Consider the following 15,492-nt stretch of genomic DNA (forward strand, 5'->3'; position numbering starts at 1 on the left):
GCTAGATCTCTTGCATTATTTTCTTCTAGACTTGTAGAGCTTCTGCAGAGTGCTGCCAAGGCTGAGAAGAAGGACAAGAAATTACCCAGTGTAGGGTTTGATTTGCTGCAAGTTTCATTGAAGGAAGATGCCTTTGAACTGTTCTGGAGAGAGGGTGTGGAGAATGGGCTATTGAAGGAGAAATCAGGACCTGTGAGGTTTGTTTCCACATGCATTGTTTGTTTGATTCCACATGCATTGTTTGATTCCCCATGCATTGTTTGTTTTCCATATTACCCTTCTGTTTCTTCTTCCCACCCTTTCTGCTACCCTGTAGTAGGATGGTCCATGTGATTTCTCCTGAACATCCTGGGCATGCTTGCTTTTTGTTGCTTGGGTATTCATGAGAAGCTTTATAGGGAGCCTAAATGCAGGAGTTGATAAGGTTTCTCTTAGAATTGTGGCCTATCACAAACTTGATGTTTAAATTAACTAGGGCAGCACATAAAGGTGATGCACCTTGCTGGGCATAAAGGTGTCTTGAATACATAGTTTGCTCCTGCAAGACTTACCAGAGGAACTCTACTGTCTCTTTCTTTCCAAGTGGTTGAGAAGGAGAGTCATTTGGCTTTGTGGCTCCTGAGTAAACAGCCCTTGCTTCTGAAATGTGTGTCTAATACTTAGGCTTGATGCTTTGGACTGAATTACAATGCCTGGATGTGTTTGGATCCTCTCACATTAAGTAGGATATGGCTGTGGCTATCAACATTGTTACAGTAGCTATTTCAGCCATTTTCCCAGGTCTAGAAGTAGTCCTTTGGAGGACTAAGTTGGCTGTTTGAGTTTCATGCTTTGCAAAAAATGATGCAAGATTTGGAATACAAATCTGTGAGTGTTTTGAGGGGGCCATGGTTCAGTTTGGACCCATAGCAAGGCAGCCCGTGGTCAGGTTTAAACCTTCCTTAGATCAAGAGTTTAAAAGTTGTAGGCATGCACCTACAAGAAGTTTTCTTAGTGTATTACATCAGTATCACAGTGAAAAGAAACCTTTTTCCAAGCCTGAGCAATGGAAGGTGTGTTTTACCTCTTGGTTAAGGCTGAAAACACCCTTTGAATGCTCAGGAGTGTTGCTTCTTTAGCCCAGTTTCCTGCAGAAATGAGGCTAATGCTCTCTGTTCAATAACTCCTGAGCCCACTGGGCAATTTTGGTCAAATTTGACAGCAAGTTACTATCAAAACTAAGTACATTGGTGTAATCAAAAACTAAGTAAGTTTTTATTAGGCCTGTGGAAATAAAATGTCTGAGGAGAAGAGATCCAGAAAGTGAGCTGAAGAAGGAACTGCTGGTGAGAACTCATCTGTCTCTAGACAGCCAGAAGAAAAGCTTTGGGCAGTGGGATTTTTGAACAGAGGATCCATGGATTTTTGCCTTCTGCTTTCCTGCATGCTCCATGTAGCCTGCCCCATCACTTCCCTCTCACCTTCGTGTATGGCTCTACTGCTGTGCCTCCACCTGAGGGAATCTTCTTTGTTTCCCCTCAGTTACATGTGCTACCGCTTGCTGGGCCGTGCTCTGCCCTTGCTGTCTCTGGATCAGCTACAGATGGTTCTGAAAGGGAAGGTGATGCAGCACTATGGAGAGCATGTGGTGACATCTCAGGTAGGTCTGAAAGTACTTGTGCTCAGGGACAAAGACCCTGTCCTGAGCAGAAGTCCTCTCCAGCCCCAATTCTAGTTTCATATTGTACAAAAGAAGTTTGTTTTCCACCTTGGACTCTTGCTAGAAGCAAGGTTATGATGTGACCACTGGTTGGGTATAGACTCTGTTTAATCATCATTGCCCATCATTGTGGCTCTGAGCAACCTGATCTAGTGTGAGGGGTCCCTGCCCATGGCAGGGAGGTTGGAACTAGATGATCCTTGAGGTCCCTTCCAACCCTAACAATTCTGTGATCTGTGTATTTTTCAGTCAGGCTTACTTCAGGGGTTTGAGATTATTCATCCCTGACCCACCTGCTTTCATTGATGTTGCTGAGAAAGCTCTAATGATGGGGGAAGCAGAGGGGAGGGCAAGCCTCAGCACATTGACACTGTCATATGTCACCCTTTAACAGTCCTTTTGATTTTGTGTGTCTAGAAGCAGCTTTTTGTCTGTCATTGTGCTGGCTGTGGCATGAACATTTGAAGGCAAAGAGAAAAAGGGACAACTCATGCTTTTGTTTATGTTGGTGCTTGTTTCAGTAAACACATCTGAGCTTTAAGCACGAATTTTAGTTGGGAATTGGATTTTGGAGCTCCTCTTCCTCCTTCCCTCTTGAGAAGCCAGCATACAACACAACCCTGCAATAAAGGGACAAAGAATAAAATTAATGTACTTCCTGCAGTCAAATCTGTAAAGTGACTCAGTGTGTGGTCCCTAACCTGCTTGTTTGTGTTTTTCAGCTTCCAGATCGATTTAAGTTTGCTCCAGAGATGGAAGGATATGTAGATGAGTTTCTGAGCAGCTGTGATGACCTGGAGAAGCAGCTGGCAGTCATTATTGGCTTTTCTACTCTCACCAATCAAGGCTACCCAGTGTTTTCCAGCTCTTCCAGAGTAGTCAAACACCTGCAGCCAGTGGCATTGCAAAAATATGTTGAGTGGCTCAAGGACATGTTCCTCAGGCCAGACCTTGACTGCTGCTTGGACTTCTCAAGTAACCGGCAAAAGCAGAGCCGGGAAGGTGTGAACATGTGAGTGTCCAGCTGGTGCTGCTGCTTCTTTCTGGTTTGTGTGAAGTCTGGTTTGGACAGCCAAGATTTACTGGTTCCCTCTCCATGAGCTGACCATTTGTCAGCTGTCCTCCTTCCCAGGAGATTTAGCCCTAGCATGCAGCTGTGGCCAAGAAGGCCGATGGCGTCCAGGTCTATATCAGGAAGTGTGGCCAGCAGGAGCAGGGAGGTCATTGTGCCTCTGTACTCAGCACTGGTTAGGCCACACCTTGAGTCCTGTGTCTAGTTCTGGGCCCCTCAGTTTAGGAAGGATGTTGAATTGCTGGAAGGTGTCCAGAGAAGGGCAACAAAGCTGGGGAGGGGTTTGGAGCACAGCCCTGTGAGGAGAGGCTGAGGGAGCTGGGGTTGCTTAGCCTGGAGAAGAGGAGGCTCAGGGGAGACCTTCTTGCTCTCTACAGCTACCTGAAGGGAGGCTGTAGCCAGGTAGGGGTTGGTCTCTTCTCCCAGGTGGCCAGCACCAGAACAAGAGGACACAGTCTCAAGCTGCACCAGGGGAGGTTTAGGCTGGATGTTAGGACGAAGTTCTTCATGGAAAGAGTGATTGCCTATTGGAATGTGCTGCCCAGGGAGGTGGTGGAGTCACCATCACTGGAAGTGTTTAAAAAGAGACTGGATGAGGCACTTGGTGCCGTGGTTTAGTTGATTAGATAGTGTTGGGTGATAGGTTGGATTTCATGATCTCAAAGGTCTGGTTAATTCTATTCAATTTTTTGCTGGGACAAAATTCAATTCTGCAAATAGGAGCAGGCAGAGTGAGCCAGCCAGCCTGACCAAAGCAGAATCCTGTTCTCCTGTTCTAGCCCTGCTACTGCAGCCAACCTGACCAAAGCAGAATCCTGTTACTCTGTTCTTCTAACTCTGCTACTGCTTTGACAGAAATGTCCAGTACCTTCCTTTTCCACTAGAGACTCTCAGGTCTTTGTAGGGGCTGTGCATCCCTTTCACCTGGCTGTTAAACTGGCCTGGTGTGCTTTTGTCTCCTTGGCCCCACAGCAAAGCATCCACTCCCACATCTCAGGAGTAAGTACTTCTTGATGGGCATCTGTAACAATTTCCAGCTAGGAAAACTGTCCAAGAGAAACCTCTGTCCTTGGTGTTACTGCTCACTGAATGCCTACAGCTTGGCACTCTGGGTTACCTGTGGGAGCCTTTGCCAAAGGACATATTAAAAGAGTTGTCATAGAATCATAGAATCAGAAAGGTTGGAAAAGACCTCAGAGAACATCAGGTCCAACCTCTCACCCAACACCTCATGACTACTAAACCATGGCACTAAATGCCATATCCAATCCCCTCTTGAGCACCTCCAGGGATGGTGACTCCACCACCTCCCTGGGCAGCACATTCCAAAGGCTAACAGCTCTCTCAGTGAAGAACTTCCTCCTCACCTCCAGCCTAAACTTGCCCTGGTGCTGCTTGAGACTGTGTCCTCTTGTTCTGGTGCTGGTTGCCTGAGAGAAGAGACCAAACCCCATAGGGCTACAACCTCCCTTCAGGTAGTTGTAGAGAGCAAAGCAGTCAAAGCAGTGTGTCTGTGTGACTTGTCCACATAGGACCTCACTTGCTGACTGCTGCAGTTCTTGAAGTGCTCTTTGCTAAACTGCAGAATCTCAGTGGAGTCTTCTGCACGGTAAAAAGCAAACCTGGGAAGCCAATCTCTGTCTTTAGGTCCCTGTTGCTTTCTTACTTATGTAGCTTTGCCACCTTTAGTGTAAAGCTTCTGGGAAAAAGCTTCTGAGTACCTGGGAATCACCTCTAGCTGCAATGGGTTGTGTGGGGTTTGGGACAGGATTTTATGATGGCAAAGTACTGATGATGTCCTCTGCCTCTTTGGAAGAGCACAGCGCAAGATTGGTAGATTAAGGAAATGGATCATCCACCGACTCGTCAGCGTCATTGAGTGTCCAACAGAGAAAGAAGAGAGCCTTGTGATGGACATTTCCAGGTGGGAATGATTGAAAGACTTAACACCACGTGGCTTTGGAGGAATTCTGGTTAGCTGTGTGAGCAATGCTCTAGGTAACTGTCCCCGTGACACAAGGCAAATTCAGCAGTGGAAATACTCCATACCCTAAATGAAGAGACTAAGTTCTAGTCTCAAAACACCTTCTGTAGATGTGGGCAAACTTTTTGCCATCAGCAGTTCAGGCACTTAAGATCAACTCAGTCCCATTTCTTTTCAGTGAATTTTAGGTTCTTGGTTATCTGGGCTGACTGGAGGTCTTCCTTGGGGTTCTTGGTTATCTAGAATGACTGGAGATCTTCCTTGGGGTTCTTGGTTATCTAGAATGACTGGAGATCTTCTTTGGGGTTCTTGGTTATCTAGAATGACTGGAGATCTTCCTTGTCAACTTTGCATCAGATCTTAGTAAGAATTTATCTGCCTGTGTAAAAGTCTTTGAGATATGACCCAAATCTGACAGTCTGAGTATTGCATTGTGTGGCCTCAAATGTTGGCACTTCACTTTTGTGAAGTCCTGAGCGTGCTTCTCTCTTCTTTACCCTGTGTACCTTGAGGAAAAGGTCTTATTGTCAGTAGTGACTTTCTTCAGTGCTTGGACTTCCTTGAATAAAAATGTGGTGGATGTGTAGCCCTGTTTAGTTTGCACTCAGGGGCTGGTTTTGCTTTGTTATGACCAACCTGAGTTTTAGTTTTGGTTTGTTGGGTTTGGTTTTTGTTTTTCTCATTTCTCTCCACTTTAGGTTTTGCTTCTTCCATGCTTTCTTTAAGACTAAGAAAAAAACATCCCAGATATGTGAGGCAAATGTCCTTCTGTCAGAGCCCCTGGATGAGCAGACTTATTCGGCCATAGAGAACTACTTCTTTGGGTAAGGATTTTGGCTGCATGCTTTAAGCTTGGAAATGTCCTTTCCCTTTCCCTTTCCCTTTCCCTTTCCCTTTCCCTTTCCCTTTCCCTTTCCCTTTCCCTTTCCCTTTCCCTTTCCCTTTCCCTTTCCCTTTCCCTTTCCCTTTCCCTTTCCCTTTCCCTTTCCCTTTCCCTTTCCCTTTCCCTTTCCCTTTCCCTTTCCCTTTCCCTTTCCCTTTCCCTTTCCCTTTCCCTTTCCCTTTCCCTTTCCCTTTCCCTTTCCCTTTCCCTTTCCCTCCCCCTGAGGATAAGATTAACTTGTGCATTGCAAGGCAAGAGGTCTGGGATTGTGAACTACTTTTGACTCTAGGACAAGGGAATGGCAGATTTAAAAGCAGATCCTCCTGACTCTTTTTCTCTGCAGGTTACTTCAGACTTTAAACACCTTGACTGTTTTGGGGGACACACCAAAGGCTGCAGCCTTGAGGGAGAAGCACATCCATGGTGTGACTGCAGATGGGAAGCTGTGGATCTTTCTCCTTGTTGAGTATGCCAACAAGCTGCTCTCCAGTGACCATATCAAACCTCTGAAGCCTTTTACCAAGGGACAGAAGGATATCTGGGAGAGGTGAGAGGATTGGGAAGGTGGATGATGGGCTGGTGAGATGAGGAAGGTGGAAAAGCCCTAATCTTAGTTCTCCTTTGGGCCAGTAAAAGAGAGACTGTATTCTACCATGCTCCTGCTGCTGTAGCAGAGCTGTTTCACAGGCAGTGGCAATTCTATTTCTTGCCTTTTGAGTCTCCTGCACCTGTGGCTGAGTTTCAGGATGCCTTTCTGGTTTTCATCACCCTGTTCTTTCTGTGTGTAGCTAAGTGTAGGTGGCCAAGTGCTCCCCTATTTTTGCATGTAGTTCCTTTCCCAAACATGATTGTAGCTCTTCCACTCTTTTCTCCTAATACCTCTACTGAATTCTCAGGCTCCTTTTTGGTGCTCTTTTCTGAGCTTGACTTTTTTTTCCCCCCTAAAGATCTATGCCATGGCTGTAGTTTTGGGAATGATTCTCTGTCCAAGTGCAGAGCTTTTGTAAGCCCCACACAGTGAGCTACTGTTATTGGATTATGATTGTGCACTGGACATATGTCCAGCTGCAATAAATTAGATGTTAAGTGTAGAAAATGGTATCACACAGTATCACAGTATCACTTAGGTTGGAAAGGACCTCGAGGATCATCGAGTCCAACCTGACACCGCAGACCCCATGACTAGACCATGGCACCAAGTGCCACGTCCAATCTCCCCTTGAACGCCTCCAGGGTCGATGACTCAACCACCTCCCTGGGCAACCCATTCCAATGCCGAATGACTCGCTCGGTGAAGAACTTCCTCCTCACCTCGAGTCTGAACCTCCCCTGGCGCAGCTTGAGACTGTGTCCCCTTGTTCTGGTGCTGGTTGCCTGGGAGAAGAGGCCAACTCCCTCCTGGCTACAACCACCCTTCAGGTAGTTGTAGAGGGCAATAAGGTCACCCCTGAGCCTCCTCTTCTCCAGGCTAAACAATCCCAGCTCCCTCAGCCTCTCCTCATAGGGCTTGTGTTCAAGGCCTCTCACCAGCCTTGTTGCCCTTCTCTGGACACGCTCAAGTGTCTCAATGTCCTTCTTAAACTGAGGAGCCCAGAACTGGACACAGTACTCAAGGTGCGGCCTGACCAGAGCAGAGTACAGGGGCACTATGACCTCCCTGCTCCTGCTGGCCACACTATTCCTAATGCAGGCCAGAATGCTATTGGCCCTCCTGGCCACCTGAGCACACTGCTGGCTCATATTCAGGTGGCTGTCGATCAGCACACCCAGGTCCCTCTCTGTCTGGGAGCTCTCCAGCCACTCCGACCCCAGCCTATACCTCTGCATGGGATTGCCATAGCCAAAGTGCAGCACTCGGCACTTGGACTTGTTGAAAGCCATCCCATTGGACTCTGCCCATCTTTCCAGTCGGTCTGGTACTGTAGGTTTGGCCATATTTTCAGACTGGTCATAAGAGAGGCTTTGCTGTTGTAAGTGTGAGAGACTCAAAAGGGTTTCTTTCTTCAGAGCACTTCAGTCTGTGAGGAATCTGCAGAAGAAGGAACATAAAGCAGACAATGCCAAAGTTGTTACTTTCCAGCAGCTTCTGCTTTTAATGGCCATTTATCTTTTCAAGGTAAGACCTCTGAAGTATAGCTGGGTGGTGTGAAATGGGCTGACAGCTGGGCTTTCTGAACACTGAGCTGGAGAGCTGCTTTGTCTTCAGACATCCAACCTTTCACAGCCTCTGGCTTCTGAAAAAGGCAACTTGCAGCTAATAAACTGATTCCTACACTGTAGGCATCAGCTTACTGCGGGAAAAGCTTGACCTGAGCATTAGTTTTGCTTTTTAGATTTGCTGAGTGGAGCAATTTTTGTTTAGCTTCATCTTTCATTCTGCACAGGGATTGTAGTAGCTGGGTTTAATGTCTGTACCTGTTTAGAGAGGTCCTCAGTATCTGAGTGTATTGCTTCTGTTGGTAGTGGGGAATTCAGAGAGGGTATTTGCTGTCTGCTTGTGATCAAACAGAACCAGTCTGAAACAGTGGATGTGCTGAGTGACCTTCTGGACTGCACAGAGAGGGCATTCAGCAAAGAATCTAAGAAGAAAAAAACTGGTGAGTCCTTCCTGTGTTAAAATAAGGGAATGGGGTTGGTAATGGTCTGCCAAAAGACAGAAGGTGGCAGTTAGTGAAGCACCCTGCATCACTTCTGGCTTAATCCACTTGTCCTCAGAAGGATCCCCCTTTCCTTCATTCTCTTTCCATGTCTTTCTGAAGATCTTGTCTCTTGCTCCAGCCTTTTGTGTGTATCCTCAGTGGGTTGTGTTCCTGTGTGCCTCTTAGAGGACAGGTGGGCTTCAGAGCTGGACGTTATCCAGACAAGCAGTGTCCAAGTGTTTTGAGTCCATGTTCTTTGCTGGCCAGGAGCTTGGGGGGTATCTGTTTGAGCAAAGCTGTGGGCTCCCCTGACAGCCAGCAGTCCTGAAATGTGGTGCATTCAGAGCTCAAGTTCTGGGCAAACTAAATGTGTCCTGTCTAGACACAGCCTGCTTGTTGTTTAGGCCAGCCCTCATCTAGGGCCTGTGGAGCTGGACTGGGACTTTACCAGGAAAGAACTTGGCTTGGTCTTTTGACTTCCTCTCCACCTGTGCTCTTGTTGTTCTGCTTAAACCTCTGTGTAAATTTAAGGGTACTGTGAAAGTGAAAGCTATACTTCTGTGGTGGCTTGGTTGTGTGTAGAGCAGGATTCCCAGACGTTTGGACTGATGGACATTTCAAATGCCAGCTCTTTCCCTGGGTTGCTGTGACTCCAGATTTCACTGGAAACACCATAGGATGTATCTGCTTTTGCTGACTAGCTGCTGATGGCTTTAGTGTGGCCAAGCAGGTGTTGCTTGATTTGCAGAACTGCTCCTCCAAGTAATGATTCATGAATAGTTGGGTTTGCAGTGGCCCAAAGTCAATTTCAGGTGTGTTTCTCCCTCAGGTTAGTAGTCTTCCAATACAGCTTCAGTCCTGAGTTTCACACTTATTACCTCTGGTCTGTGCTGCTTAATGAGTACTGCTGCTAGCTAGGACTGTTGGTAATCTTTCTGTAGTCTCACATCAATGTGCCAGTGCACTGGTTTTGCCCCTTTCATCCTTTGTTTGTTCCTGTGCAGACAATGCAGAGCCAGGATGGGTTGAGGTGATGGTGGAAATCCTCCTCTCCCTCCTTGCCCAGCCCAGCCTGCTCATACGGCGGATTTCCAAGAGCATGTTTGTACAGATCTGCCCCAACCTGACCAAGAGGGGCCTGCAGCTGATTCTGGATGTAAGTAAGGCACCAGAGGGCATTGTACTGTTCTCCTGCCCTGTCCCCAGTGGATGGATAGGCATGTCTCTATGTTGGGATTAAATAAAAGCCTCCTGAAAAGAAGTAAAAGCTACTGAAGTAAGGTCTAGGTTGGCTATTAGAAGAAACTTCTCACTGAAAGGGTTCTCAAAGACTGCAAGAGGCTCCCCAGGGAGGTGGTTGAATACTTGTCCCTGGGGGTGTTGAAAGGACACAGAGATGTAGTGCTGAGGGACATGGTTTGGCACCAGACTTGGTGGAGTTAGATGCTGCCTGGACTCAATGATCTTAAAGGTCTTTTCCAGCCAAAATGAGTCTATGATTCTATTAAATAGAGTTTACAGAGAGTTATTTTGGGGTTTTCTTGGTTTGTTTTTATGGAAGGCTGAGGTCTGCTAAGTTTAGGCTGTGTTCTTTGGTACTTTTTAGGCTGAAGAAATTCCTGACTCAGTTTATAGATTTTCTGCATGATTATAGGTGTTGAAGAGGGGACTGGATGTGGCACTTGGTGCCATGGTTTAGTAGTCATGAGGTGTTGGGTGACAGGTTGGACTTGATGATCCTTGAGGTCTTTTCCAACCTGGTTGATTCTGTGATAAATGGTAACACTTCCATTTTTTTTTCCTCTAAAAAGACCAAGCAGAAAGGTGCTAATAATAAGTGACACTGAAAACCTAGATTGGTCATGCCACTGAGCAGGGTGGTGTCTTCTGAGAGAGTAATATTGGGTTGCAAAGATAAGCTGATGATCAGCATAATTAGAATAGAATAAACCAGGTTGGAAGAGACCTTCAAGATCATCAAGTCCAAGCTATCACCCAGCACCATCTAATCCAACTAATCCATGGCACCAAGCACCCCATCCAGTCTCCTCCTAAACACTTCCAGTGATGGTGACTCCACCACCTCCCTGGGCAGCACATTCCAGTGGCCAATCTCTCTTTCTGGGAAGAACTTCTTCCTAACATCCAGCCTAAACCTCCCCTGGCACAGCTTGAGACTGTGTCCTCTTGTTCTGGTGCTGGTTGCCTGGGAGAAGAGACCAATTTCCACCTGTCTACAACCTCCCTTGTAGACAGCAATAAGGTCTCCCCTGAACCTCCTCTTCTCCAGGCTAAGCAACCCCAGCTCCCTCAGCCTCTCCTCACAGGGCTGTGCTCCAAACCCCTCCCCAGCTTTGTTGCCCTTCTCTGGACACATTCCAGCAAGTCAACCTCCTTCCTAACCTGAGGGGCCCAGAGCTGGACACAGGACTCAAGGTATGGCCTAAGCAGTGCTGAGTACAGGGCAGAATGACCTCCCTGCTCCTGCTGGCCACACTGTTCCTGATACAGGCCAGGATGCCATTGGCCCTCTTGGCTGCCTGGGCACACTGCAGGCCTGCCATCAACCAGTACCCCCAGGTCCCTCTCTGCCTGGCTGCTCTCCAGCCACTCTGCCCCCAGCCTGTAGCACTGCATGGGGTTGCTGTGGCCAATGTGCAGAACCTGGCACTTGGATGTGTTCAATCTCCTGCCCTTGGCCTCTGCCCATCTGTCCAGCCTATCGAGGCCCCTCTGCAAAGCCTCTCTACCCTCCGGCAGATCAACTCCTGCCCCCAGCTTGGTGTCTTCTGCAAATTTACTGATGATGGACACAAATCAAAATGTGTGATGTCTCCTGCTTCTTCAGGTCTCTCCACCTCTTTTTTTCCCTTACAGAAATCGCTTAGGATATAAACAAACCCAGGGAAGCATGTTAACAAACCTGAGACAGAAAGCTGAATGCCTTCATTTACTGTTTACCCAGCTGGCTTGCAGTGCCAAAATTCCTGCCTGTTGCACACAAATGCACCAAAACAAGCCCCCAAAAAGAACACAAGCTCCCCTGGTTTTGTTTTGTTGTTTTGCAGGTTCTTGATCCATACCAAGAGCAAGATGAAGAAAGTGCTGTTGTTGTGATGGAAGAATCAAAAAAGAAGCTGAAGTCTGCCCAGGACATGGTAATTGATGTGCTGTTACCAGTGACAAGTGCTGTGCAGATCTGCAGTGTTTCAAAAGAGTGTGTCTCCTGATCTCTGGCAATAGATGTAATTGCACTTCTCTGTCTTGAGGAAAATGGCTCTTGCTCTATCAAGGTTCATTTTGAAAGTGCAGCACACAAGTGGCTTGATGGAAGGTGCATTTTATCAGTCTCTTGGCTGGTGGGTGTGGCTGCTGGAGTGGAGGGCTTCTGAGAGCAAGTGGCTGTGTCCTGAAATTAGCACAGGCCTCTTTTTTGCAGCCCCAGATTGAGTTGGTGCTGTGACACACAGCCATCTGAATTCAAGAGCTCAGGGTTTAGGAGCTGCAGATGCTCCAGGTGCAAAACATGGCAAGCATTAGCAGATAGGAAGGTGAGATGGGGGCTGGTACCTCATGTGTTCCTTGGAGCCTTCTTCTTGATACTTACTTGACATCTCAGCTGATGAGACTACTGTCTCATCAGCTGAGATGCCTTTACTTGAGATGACTCCTGAGAACAAGGGGCTGCATCCTGAAATTAGCACAGGGCTCTTTCTTTTCAGCCACAGATTGAACTGTTGCTGTGACGCACAGCAGCTGAAGTCAAGAGCTCAGGGTTTAGTAACTGCAGATACTCCAGGTGACAAGCATTAGCAGACAGGAGAGTCAGATGGGGGCTGGTACCTCCTGTGTTCCTTGGAGCCTTCTTCTTGATACTTATTTGATATTGGAGATGTCTGTATTATGTTCTGCTCTTAGCTCTTGTGAAGACCTACTGTCTCATCAGCTGAGATGCCTTTACTTAAATCTGAGGGCTAGAAGCAAGGCTGTGGGGTGAGGGGAGGCTTGAGGCTTTTATTCCTGAACAGTGATACACCTGAGAACTAGGCAGGGCTGGAAGAGCAGCGTGGTCACAGGTGAACTTTTCTCCCTCAGGACGAGGAAGGAAGTGAGGACTCCTCAGATGAAGGAGACAGTGAGGAGGAGAAGGACAGTGAAGATGAGGAAGAGGATGAAGAGGTCGACGATGATTTTCGCAGTCAGCTGATGAACGTTCTCCAGGCAGGCAGTGCAACGGTACAATTCTCACTGCCTGTCTTGATACAGACACCAGGAGGTTTGGGGTGGTGAAAGATCATCTAATGCCTGTGTCCTGTCTGAGCCCAGGCAGTGATGGCTCTGGCAGTCAGCCTTGTGTAGTGTTTGAAGCAGGGGATCAGGCTTCCCAAAGTCACTTGATCTTTTATTTATTGGTAGTGTGTCTCAAGTGCTTTTGTTTGTCCAATCTAGCTTCTATTCCTGCCTGTAATAAACAAGATTGACATGAACTAAGGTACTGGGGCATGGTTCCATGATGCCTGCATTGGCTGGCCTGTGTGGAGGAGTGTGATCTCTGTAGGCTGCTTGAGAGGCTTCTTGTAGCAGCAGTGAAGTGTGATTTAATGATTCCTATAAAGGCTACAGACAGTAAGATATTAACCTCTTTACTGAAGGAGCAGCACAGAGGGCCTTAGTGCCAAAACATCAGCATTTTCCCTCTCCCAGTCCTCTAGCCCTGTGTGTTAGTACTGTGCAGGCAGCATTACCTGGTAGGAAATATGAGCTAGATTTCTTGTTGATGGCCTGCATCAGAAACAGTGTGGCCAGCAGGAGCAGGGAAGTCATTGTGCCCCTGTACTCAGCACTGGGTGGGCCACACCTTGAGGCCTGTGTCCAGTTGTGGGCCACTCAATTTAAGAAGGACATTGAGACACTTGAACGTGTCCAGAGAAAGGCAATGAGGCTGGGGAGAGGTCTGGAGCACAGCCCTGTGAGGAGAGGCTGAGGGAGCTGGGGTTGCTTAGAATAGAATAGAATAGAATAGAATAGAATTAACCAGGTTGGAAAAGACCTTTGAGATCATTGAGTCCAGCTTTAGCCTGGAGAAGAGGAGGCTCAGGGGAGACCTTATTGCCCTCTACAACTACCTGAAGGGAGGTTGTAGCCAGGAGGGGGTTGGTCTCTTCTCCCAGGCAACCAGCACCCAGAACAAGAGGACACAGTCTCAAGCTGCACCAGGGGAGGTTTAGGCTTGAGGTGAAGAGAAAGTTCTTCTCAGAGAGAGTTGTTAGCCTTTGGGATGTGCTGCCCAGGGAGGTGGTGGAGTTACCTTCCCTGGAGGTGTTAAAAAATGGATTGAATGTGGCACATGGTGCCATGGTTTAGTAGGCATGAGATGTTGGGTGACAGGTTGGACTTGATCTCTGAGGTCTCTTCCAGCCTTTTTGATTCTGTGATCTACTTCCCCTCCCCATGTTGTTTTTCTGGGTCTAGAGGAAGCTACATCCCTATTGTGATTGTTGACTCTTCTCTTGGCTTCTGGTTCTCTCCTCGCTGTCTTTTTGAAGTACATGAAATGACGTGTGGTCTTTCCATTCTGAAAACTAAAGGGAGGAGCTGAGAGTGATGAGGAGCTGGATGATGAAGCTATGATGGCTCTTGACAAGAACATCTCAGCCCTTTTTGCAGAGCAGCAGAAGCGCATCCAGGCGAAGAAGGATGAGAAAGACAAAATGCGGAAAGAGAAGATCCTGCGGAGGGATTTCAAGATAAAGGTAGGAGGGAAGGATGTGGTGTGAAGGCCCCTGGCTCACTAACATGTTAGCTGTAGCCTACTGCATGCCACGAGCTACTTCCCAACAGTAAACAGCTTGGACATTCCTGTAGGTCGTAGGCTCCTGGAGGTCAGGAGTGGATTGTTGTGGCTTGGCACAGGATTGTGGCCAGTAGCTGGGGGCTTCGCACAGAATCATAGAATCAACCAGGTTGGAAAAGACCTCAAAGATCATCAAGTCCAACCTGTCACCCAACACCTCATGACTACTAAACCATGGCACCAAGTGCCACGTCCAATCCCCTCTTCAACACCTATAATCATGCAGAAAATCTATAAACTGAGTCAGGAATTTCTTCAGCCTAAAAAGTACCAAAGAACACAGCCTAAACTTAGCAGACCTCAGCCTCCCATAAAACAAACCAAGAAAACCCCAAAATAACTCTCTGTAAACTATATTTAATAGAATCATAGACTCATTCTGGCTGGAAAAGACCTTTAAGATCATTGAGTCCAGGCAGCATCTAACTCCACCAAGTCTGGTGCCAAGCCATGTCCCTCCGCACTACACCTCTGTGTCCTTTCAACACCCCCAGGGACAAGTATTCAACCACCTCCCTGGGGAGCCTCTTGCAGTCTTTGAGAACCCTTTCAGTGAGAAGTTTCTTCTAATAGCCAACCTAGACCTTACTTCAGGAGTTTTTACTTCTTTTCAAGAGGCTTTTATTTAATCCCAACATAGAGACATGCCTATCCATCCACTGGGGACAGGGCAGGAGAACACATGCCTGCTTAAAACCAAACACCAGGGCTGTGCTGTCAAAAAGTGAACTATGGCTTCCATTTGCTGGAAGCTGCACACTTCAGCTGATGAGATCCTTCCCCACAGCTACCCAAGGGCAGTGTCTCAGGATTTCAGTAGAGTCATAGACTTGTTTTCATTGGAAGTGACCTTTAAGATCATCAAGTCCAACCATCAACTGAACACCACCATGGTCATTAAAACGTGTCCCAAAGTGCCATGTCCACACATGTCTGGAACACTTCCAGGGGCAGTTGGCTCCACCACCTCCCTCAGCAGCCTGTTCCAATGTCTGATCACTCTTGCAAGAAACAAACATCTCAATGTCCAACAGTCTGTCAGGGTGTGTAAACTGGGCAAGCTGGATGTGCCTTAGTGTGAGCTGCATGTGAGCTGGTAATGTTGCAGTTTAAGGTGGGGTTTTGTGGGCTTTTTGTTGTTTGCTTGTCACACTTAAAAAATCAGGGGGATTATGGTCCACATCCCCTGCTTGCTCGTGACTGTAATACTGGCTTCAGGCCACCTGGTGTCAGCATGGACTGCCCGGGATACTCCAGGACCCAGGGACACTGCAGGACCCAGGGCCAGGTAGAGCTGTTCACTTAGAGAAATCAGGTGTCAGCTTAGGCAGGGTGAAGGCTGAACGACACAGTGTGCCCTT

The 15,492-nt window shown here is 47.5% G+C and overlaps 1 protein-coding gene across 1 annotated transcript in view; it reads left to right on the forward strand.

The window, feature by feature from the left end:
* Positions 1–15,492, forward strand: part of MYBBP1A (MYB binding protein 1a) — a 71,898-nt gene that overhangs the window by 4,655 nt on the left and 51,751 nt on the right. The window contains exons 7-18 of the mRNA XM_068154480.1: positions 30–197; positions 1,522–1,639; positions 2,422–2,711; positions 4,588–4,695; positions 5,454–5,579; positions 5,982–6,185; positions 7,646–7,754; positions 8,148–8,235; positions 9,282–9,433; positions 11,346–11,435; positions 12,373–12,513; positions 13,866–14,030. Of these exons, the coding sequence (XP_068010581.1) occupies positions 30–197; positions 1,522–1,639; positions 2,422–2,711; positions 4,588–4,695; positions 5,454–5,579; positions 5,982–6,185; positions 7,646–7,754; positions 8,148–8,235; positions 9,282–9,433; positions 11,346–11,435; positions 12,373–12,513; positions 13,866–14,030 (1,759 nt within the window). The remainder of the gene's footprint in view (positions 1–29; positions 198–1,521; positions 1,640–2,421; positions 2,712–4,587; positions 4,696–5,453; positions 5,580–5,981; positions 6,186–7,645; positions 7,755–8,147; positions 8,236–9,281; positions 9,434–11,345; positions 11,436–12,372; positions 12,514–13,865; positions 14,031–15,492) is intronic.

This window comes from Melanerpes formicivorus, unplaced genomic scaffold, assembly GCF_026170545.1.
Source record: "Melanerpes formicivorus ecotype bairdi unplaced genomic scaffold, bMelFor1.0.p_v2 SCAF_29, whole genome shotgun sequence".
Taxonomy (NCBI): domain Eukaryota; kingdom Metazoa; phylum Chordata; class Aves; order Piciformes; family Picidae; genus Melanerpes; species Melanerpes formicivorus.